Source organism: Tupaia chinensis, unplaced genomic scaffold, assembly GCF_000334495.1.
Source record: "Tupaia chinensis unplaced genomic scaffold, TupChi_1.0 Scaffold000550_1, whole genome shotgun sequence".
Taxonomy (NCBI): domain Eukaryota; kingdom Metazoa; phylum Chordata; class Mammalia; order Scandentia; family Tupaiidae; genus Tupaia; species Tupaia belangeri.
Genome location: NW_006160062.1, coordinates 295,028 through 303,733, shown reverse-complemented (window position 1 = coordinate 303,733; position 8,706 = coordinate 295,028). Strand labels below are relative to the sequence as shown.

The 8,706-nt window shown below is 40.6% G+C and overlaps 1 protein-coding gene across 1 annotated transcript in view; it reads left to right on the top strand.

The window, feature by feature from the left end:
• LAMA3 (laminin subunit alpha 3) overlaps window positions 1–8,706 on the top strand; it is a gene marked incomplete at its 5' end in the record, with an annotated part of 299,569 nt that overhangs the window by 205,677 nt on the left and 85,186 nt on the right. The window contains 2 exon segments of the mRNA XM_014591287.2: window positions 2,552–2,650; window positions 5,804–5,887. Of these exon segments, the coding sequence (XP_014446773.1) occupies window positions 2,552–2,650; window positions 5,804–5,887 (183 nt within the window).

Below are 8,706 nucleotides of genomic sequence, written 5' to 3'. Positions count from 1 at the left end.
TTTTTTTTTTTTTTTGAGAGGTTTTTGCTATAGGGCGCGTGCGCTCACCAGATAGACAGAGAGAGACATGGAGACAGAAAGCGAGAAATCACCCCCCAGAGGGGATGGTCACGCCACCATCCCTTCTCCTCCATTCTCCTCTTGGGATCTTGGGCACGCACGCACACACGCCTGGCATGAGTTTTAAGCCACCGGGTCTGGGACGCGAACCGCAGTCGGCTGCGTGGGAGTCCAGTGACATAGCCATTACACTAACTGCTGGTCCCCAAGAACCATAGGTTTTGACATCCGAGCATAGGCAATATTGCTTTTCTCACATGACTCCACTTCTCTCGCATGTAGTACTCCTTGTCACCGCTACAAGGTTAGCACAGGTGTTGGTAATCTATACTGTGTACTAAATGGTCCCAACACTCTGCAGCTTAAAGCAACCAACAATTGTTATCTTGCACAGGGTCCGTGGATCAGGAATCCATCTGGGGGTGGCCCAGTGTCTGTCATGAGATTGCAGTTCAAAATTCTGCCAGTCCAACCACGTGGTACAGTGTTAACAAAATGCTCTGCTATGCTGAAGTTACCTGGGAAGGTCCCAGGTTTGTGCCAAGGTCTCTGTACCTAGGTGCCATGCCCACGATCCTGGCTCCTGGCTGGTGAAGCTGGGCAGCAATCATGTGTGAAGATCCTAATGGGGGTTCCTCTCTCTTTCCCCCCCATGCCTTACTTTCTCTCATGAAAGAAAAAACTTATGAGTGTCAGCCAGGCTGTATCCATTTGTGACTGGACTGAACTTCCAACTTCATTCACATGATTGTTAGTAGGCCTCTCTTCCTTGCTGCATGACTGAGGCTTTCCAGAGGCTACTGAGTATCCTCATAACCTAGCAGCTGACTTCCCCCAAAGCAACTTGAGAGAGAGAGTGAGCTAGCGAGAGAGTGCACATGCAATTAAGAAAGAAGCTGTAATCATTTTATAACCTAATTTGGGATTGACATGCTTTCACTTCTGCCTTATTCTATTCATTAGAAGTGAGTCCCTGAGTCCAGCTCATACTCAAGGGGCAGGGAATTAAGTTTCACTCTTGAAGTAGGAGAACAATGAATTTGGGGACCTATTTTTAAAAGCACCTTAGCCCACCCAAAAGACAGTACTTAATCTCAATACAGTGCACCAGAACCGTGCCTTGGATACTTCCAGGTGCCACGATGTACTGAGTCACAGATTCTAGGGAAAAGGTTCTGTGACCTGAGATGGCTGAAGAGCTGCTTCTTCCCCTTCTTCCCCATTTTCCTGTAGGGTATCTTGTTCTGTTGACTTCAAGGTGTTATTGCCTCTGATTTCTACCCCTGGTCATGCCTTCCTTTTTGATTGATTTTTACTTGAAGGGCAGGAGGTATTAGGACCAGTGGTGATATAGTTGTCAGAAAACTACGGTGCCCCCCAAAAATGCACAACAATTAAATGTAAATAAGAATTATACAATAAAATAAAACTGAAGGAAAAAAAGAGAGAAAGAAAACGATGGCCATTCACCTCCCTGATCTTGCTGCTTTTGAGGCACTGAGAGCAGCCAATCATGGCTTTTGTACTCAGGAAAATTTGTAATAACTTAGGACATATTTACCATCTGCTTTCTTGAGAATATATTTTTAAAGTTTATTTTTAGAGACTCATTTTGTGACTGATAGATATTACCCAGTTCTCTCCGTTAAGTAAGAAACCAGTGACCTAGATTTCCTAGACTATCTGTGGATGAGGTAAACATTTTGGGACCAACTGTGATGGCGCAGCAACATAACATTCTGCAATGCTGAAAACTTCAAGAAAAGGTCCTGGGTTCATGTCCTGAGGTCTCCCTAAACACCCTGGGTGTGTGCACATGTGCCTATGATCCTGGCTGGCTGAGGCTAGGGTGGATTACAACATGAAAACCCTGTCAAGGCTCTTTGTCTCTCTCTCTCTGGAGAAACAAACTTTAAAAAATAAAATAAAACCATTTTTGTTTTGTAGTCACCTTGAAAAAGAAAAGGATCCTTTTTTTTAATAGGATTATTTTCTATTTTTAAAGTTTATTTACATTTTTGCTCGTGTGAGAGAGAAGGGAGACAAACAATAGAATCTTGATGCTGTGATCCACTCTCAGTCTCAGCCAGACTTGTCTAGGCACTAGCACGCTCAGCATGCTCAGGGAGGTCTCCAGACACAAATCCAGAACCTGCCCCTGTGAGTAGATCTTACAGAACGTGGTTTCTTACCACTGAACCACTGAACGAACAGCTCCACCTTTCATTTGAATAGAAATCTCTACCTTTCATTTTAATAGAAATGTCTTCTTGCTTGTAAAGATCAATCATGTTTGTTACAAATGTTTTAAATGATAGAGAAAATGGTATAAAGTAGAAAGTTAAAATACTGCCCTCAATCCCACTCCAGACAGAACCTTGTTAACAAGTTGGTTGTGTATCTTTATGTGCTTTTGTATTTTTTATGTGGGTTAATGTTGACATAGTTTCTTTTAATGCTTGTGCTAATTATGTTATCAATTCAATTTTAGGTTTCTTCGTATGGTGGCTACCTTACTTACCAGGTCAAGTCCTTTGGCTTACCTGGCGACATGGTTCTTCTGGAAAAAAAGCCTGATGTGCAGCTCACTGTAGGTGTCAGAACACGACCCAAGGGCAGGAAATGGAGGTTGCAGTTGGTGCTGATCTGATTTTAGGATACTTTGATATGCAGCCAAATGTTTGGATTTATTTGTTTCTAATATTTTGTAAAAGCTAGAGAGGAGGCGTATAATATGTTGCGTGATCAAATGGTTTCTCTCCTCTTTCCTCCTAAAATACTTCATTGGGTTTCACCTTTGCTTTACACAGTTATGCCTCATGTGAAACAATTTTTATGTTTCTTTTAATTCAGTTTCATAAATGTTTTTGAGTTCTTCCTCATGCAGGGCCACATTGCTGGGCTCTATAAAGAACAAGTACCCCTTTCCGCAAAAAGAAGGGAGAGAAGGCCAGGAGGCAATGCACTCTTGATGCAACTAGACCCAAAAGGGAAGGGCCTTGTGTTCATGTCCCAGGATTCCCCTGAGTATCCTGTGCCTGCGATCTGGGATGGTTGAGACTAGGGGTGGATTGTGGCTGGGAGCCACACCCTATTGGGGGTGCCTTTATTCCATCTCTGTCTCTCTGTTTCCCTGTCTCTGTTTTCATGGAAGAAATAAATAAATAAGCTTAAAAAGAGAGAGAGGTAGGGACCAGCAGATGGGATAATGGTTACATCTCTGAACTCCCTCATGGCTAACTAGTTCAAATCCCAGACCCAGAGGCTTGAAACTCATGCTGGGTACATGTGCGTGAGAGCTCAAAATCCAGAGAGGAGCATGGAGGAGAAGGGACTGCAGTGTGGTCATCACTTCTGGGAGGTGATTTCTTGCTCTTTGTCTTTATATCTCTCTGTTTCTCCAGTGAGCACATGCCACATGTGCCCTTTAGCAAAAATCTCTCAAACAAAACAAAACAAACAAACAAAAAAGTAATAAGAGAAAAATTCAAATAACTATAATCCACTGAATAGTATGTGTTTGAAAAGTCCAGGTAAGGTTTTATCAGAGCTGGGGTCTAAGCAGGAGAATGCACTTTAAGTAGTCTGAGAGGCCCTCGAAAGGCTTTATGGAAAAGATGTGTTTTGAGCTAGGCCCTTAAAAATGGCACGAGAAGAGATGCTCCTTGGGAAGCAGGGACTAAGGCAAACTAAAGCAAAGGGTAGTGTGGGGCAGGAAGCTGTGCTCAGGGGAGGACCAGTCCAACTTGGCTGTATTATCAGTTCATTCTGAGTCATTGGGAATAAGCCAGGAAGGGTAGGAATAAGAGTATTTTAATGCTGATAAGAACTTAACTTGATGTAGACTGTGGGGGAGCACTTTGCCTTTTTTTGTTTGCTTTTTTGAAAAGAGAAGTAACATCTACACACTTTGATTTTGATTGAGTCTGGCACACAACTCAGAGTTAGATTCTAGAAAATTCCTTGAGAGAAGGAATGATGTCTCATTTTACTTTGTGTCCCCTCCTCTACAATGTAGGGCATAATACCTTAAATATAGATTGGGATGCCATAGCCTGAAGGGGACTCTGTTTCTGTTTTATATGCCGTGATCAATGTGATGTCATTATAGCTGCCAGAAGTGTTTTCTCATGTCACTCACTGCAAACTGGGATTAGCATGTCTTACTCACCTTATCACAGCCAAGGGCCAAGTATTCTTGGTAGATATTTGTGTTCAGGCATGTGTTGTGTTTGTTTTTAATAATATACAAATCTATTATTGTTTTTGCTTTTTTTTTTTTAAGACGTTTTTGCTATAGGGTGCATGCACTCACCAGAAAGTCAGAGACAGACAGAGAGATAAAAAAACAAGAAATCACCCCTCGGGGGGATGGCCACACCGCGATCCCTTCTCCTCCATTCTCCTCTCGGGATCTTGGGCACGCACGCACATGCACCCAGTGTGAGTTTAAGCCACTGGGTCCGGGACTGGAACCACGGTCGACTACATGGGAGTCCAGTGACATAGCCATTACACCAACTGCTGGTCCCACAAGTCTATTGTTGTTTTAAAAATTCCAAGAAACCTTTGCAGAACATCTTAAAAATAAAGCAGCAAAGATTTTAGAATTATACTATAAGGAAAAATAGCTGTACAATAAAAATATTGTCACTGCATTGCTGGATTACAGTTCTGTATTTTCGTAGAGCATTTTGTAGATCAGGCCACAAGCGTACTATTTTTTACTGCCAAAAAGTTTGTTTTACAGGCTATTGGAATTCATTAAGAGGTAATGATTTAGATTTTTCTCCAATTTTCTCTTCAAATATGAAAATAATTTAGGCTCATGAGACATTTACTTTGCTGCTTTTTACCAAACCACTATAGTTAAGAGACTTTAGGGTTGCTGTTTCTTAGATTAAGGGTCTAAATGATTTGTGATTCCACACAGTGGTCTTCTTCCTGAAACACCAACTCTGTTGAATGAAACCTTTTTTTGGTTTCATATTACAACAGAAAAGCTTCTCTGTGTGCTTGAGCAAGGTTGTGATGGTGGGTGCTGACTGTCCCATTATGCTGCCTTGCTAAGACTGCCTTAGGAACCACTGCAAAGAATGAAGGTAGAAGCTGAGAGTGAGCAAGGCTGGACTTCACAGAGTGAGGGCTGTGAGCTAATTCCTTCCTCCATGCTCCAGCTGTGCAGTTCCCTGGCAATGCTGGCACACAGCAGACCTCTGCCAATGCTTCTGCCCTATCCATCCTCCTCACTGAAGCACTTTCTTGCTACCACAATCTGGTCCTATTGGCATTAACGAAAACAGCACTTCCTATGTTTACCAAAGCTTGGTTTCAAATTTTTTTTCCCCATCTTTCTTAGCTACATGGGGTCAAAACAGTTTTCTTGGTTTCCTAGTTGTAAAAATGAATTGGACATGAAAAACTTCAAAAAGTTCGTGGAAAAAAGGAATTAAAATATGAGTTTATTTGGGTAAAAAAATTTTTGAAGTCCTTTTCATCATATGAATTTTCCTTAACTTTCAGAGACCCCCTGATAGTGAGCTAATGTGAAGACCTCTCATGTTAGCTATTTTTATTCTACCTCCATGTCATAGATATCTTGCCAGTCAGTTAATTCTGAACTATTTTCTAGAGTCAGACATTCCATCTAACATAGATTCATAAAAATTTATTATTAGATTAATTATAACTCTCAAAACATCCCAACTAAGACAATAATGCTTTCACATTTTTCTTTAAACAGGGTGGGCACTTGACCATCGTCTATGAGGAGCCAAGTAACCCACGACCTGACCGACTGCATCATGGCCGACTACAAATGATTGAGGTAAAGGAAAAGCATCCATCAAATGATCCTCAAACCTTCTTGTTTCATGATTTAATCATCAATCATGATTTTTAAACTTATTTTAAGAATAAAAATATGAATTACTTTTATTTAAATACAAGTTTATAACTAACATAGAGAGAAGATATAAATGATATAAAACATCAAGTGTTCAATGCAGACATGACTTTATTTTGTTATCTTTATGGCACTTTAGTGCTGTTTCTCCTGTTTCTAAGTTAGTTAGCTTTGTCCTATAAGCCCTGTGAGCTTGTAAATGCCATGATAAAATGCCCTCTTATCCTCAGGTTTCCCTCAGGGGTAGGATTTTGTCACTGTTCAACAAATACTTAGGAAAAATGGATCTTTTTTTTTTTTTTTTTTTTGAGATTTTTGCTAAAGAGCACGTGCGCTCACCAGAAAGACAGAGAGACAGAAAGTGAGAAATCACTCCCTAGAGGGGATGGCCATGCCACAATCCCTTCCCCTCCATTCTCCTCTTGGGATCTTGGGCACACACGCATACATGCCTGGAATGAGTTTAAGCCACCGGGTCCAGGACTTGAACCTCAGTAGACTGTTGGGGAGTCCAGTGACATAGCCATTATGCCATCTGCTGGTCTCCGGATAGATGGATTTTTAAAAGCCACAAAAATGTCTTACATCAAAAGAAATGAATATTGTGGCTAAATAAAACAAAGCCCATCACATCATAAACCATTTTATTACACATACTGGTTGCAATTATTCCTTAAAAACAGTGTTCCATTTATATATATTGTTAGATATATCTAATACCTCAAGGTGAAACGTTTTTGAGTGCCTTGAAATAGCAGACATATTTTAGCATTTCTGCGCAAGTGCATTCATACAATAGATTAGTATTTGGCAATAAAAGAAATAGCACTGATACCCAGTACAACATGGATAAACCTAAAAAATAGTATGCTGAATAAAATAAGCAAGACACAAAAGGCTACATATTGTATAGTTTTGTTTCTCCTTATTTTATTTTTTATTTCTATTTCTTTTATACATTCAATCACATATGTCACTTAGCTTGTAAAGTGAATATTCCAACATAAATACATTTTTCAGCAGTCTGGTTGGGAATACTATACACATTATCTTTATTTCTGTGAAAGAAATTATATTAGCCCAAATTTTGAAGTAAAAGCCTCCAAAAATTCTCCCCTCCACAAAAGGAATGAGAAAAGTACAGGCGCACACACACACACACACACACACACACACACACAGTGGTCAGAATCAAGTTTTATAAAGAACTCTACCAATTAACAATAGGTTTGAAGTCATCTGGAAAGTATCTATTTAAGAGAAATGGATGAACCTTGGTAAGAGTCATGAGCTTTGTGGCAGGCAACATGCCCTATTCCCATTCTCCTCTCTCCAGTTCCACAGAAGCCTTGCAAGTCAGCAGCATACAGTCATGGTGAAATCCAGCAGCCTGGGAGATACCAGAAGGAGCAGAGTGGGATTGGAGCTCCTTCAACCCTTCTTCCCAGACAACCATAATTTGACCTGTCTGGAGGTATTTTAAAGATCCCACATCTAAGGCTGACTGTATTTGACCTGATGGGAGCTTTTTCTCTGGGAGTGTTGCTGAAAACTTTTGGAGGCAATTATTTAACTTAATGGTTGCCTGAGGTGTTTAAGCAAATAATTAATGAATTAGAATGAGATGTCCATAGAGGCTTTGAAAACCTCTAGCATAATCTGGAAATACAGAAGACTCTGCATGCTGAGGGCTATGCCCACATCTAGGCATGGGCATGTGCTGAAGAAAGACCTAAGAACACCCTAACATTTCATTTCTGGCTAACCTTGAGGGCTTTGTGTAAGCAGGAAGTGAAGACTAAAGTGGAGTTGTGAGCTGGCTGGCCAAGAGCTGGAGTTTCCCCGATTGCCCACAGAGCCATTTTGCAAAGATTGGCAGAATTTTTGGTTCCAGACATTGAAGTAAATCTCTGTCCAATCATTAGCTGATTTCTAAGTTAACAAAGCAGAGACTTTAGTGACCACACATGACAAAGAATACAGACTGAACAGAATTAGTTCAGAAAAGTTACTACATAAAGAACAACAACGAAATCCTGGGGAGCAAGGCAAATATGATTTCCAGAGTTGCCACATTATATTATTTCAAATGTCCACCAACAAATGTCTTTTAATAAAAGAAGTTATGGAATATGCAAACAAGCAAAAAAGTATGGTTCATAAATGGGGGAGAAAAGCAATAAACATACTACCACTGAGGAAGACCAGACATTAGACTTACTAGAAAAGACTTTGAAATCAACATTTTTTTGAGAGATATTTTGCTGTGGTATGCATGTGCTCTCCAGAGAGAGAGGGAGACAGAGAGACAAAAAAGTGAGAAGTCACCCCCAGGAGGGATGGCCATGCCACAATCCTTTCTCCTATCAGGATCTTGGGCACACATGCACAGGCACCTGGTATGAGTTTGAAGCCACCAGGTCTGGGACCTGAACCACGCACGGTTGGCCATGTGGGAATTCAGTGACATACACCATCTGTTGGTCCTCATTTTTTTTTTTTTTAATGAGAGAGAAAAATATCCTCATTAGGGTCTTGCCATGTCACAGTTCTCTGCCCAGCCTCCCAGTTAACTATTAAAACGTGTGCCACCATGCTTGGCCTGTTTAGATTAATCAGCACCCTACAAGTTGGGCCACCACTGTTGGTACTAAATCAACATTTTAAATATGTTAAAAAAACTGAAGTGCATTATGTCTAAAAAACTAGAACAAAACATGAAAACAGTATCTTACCAAGTA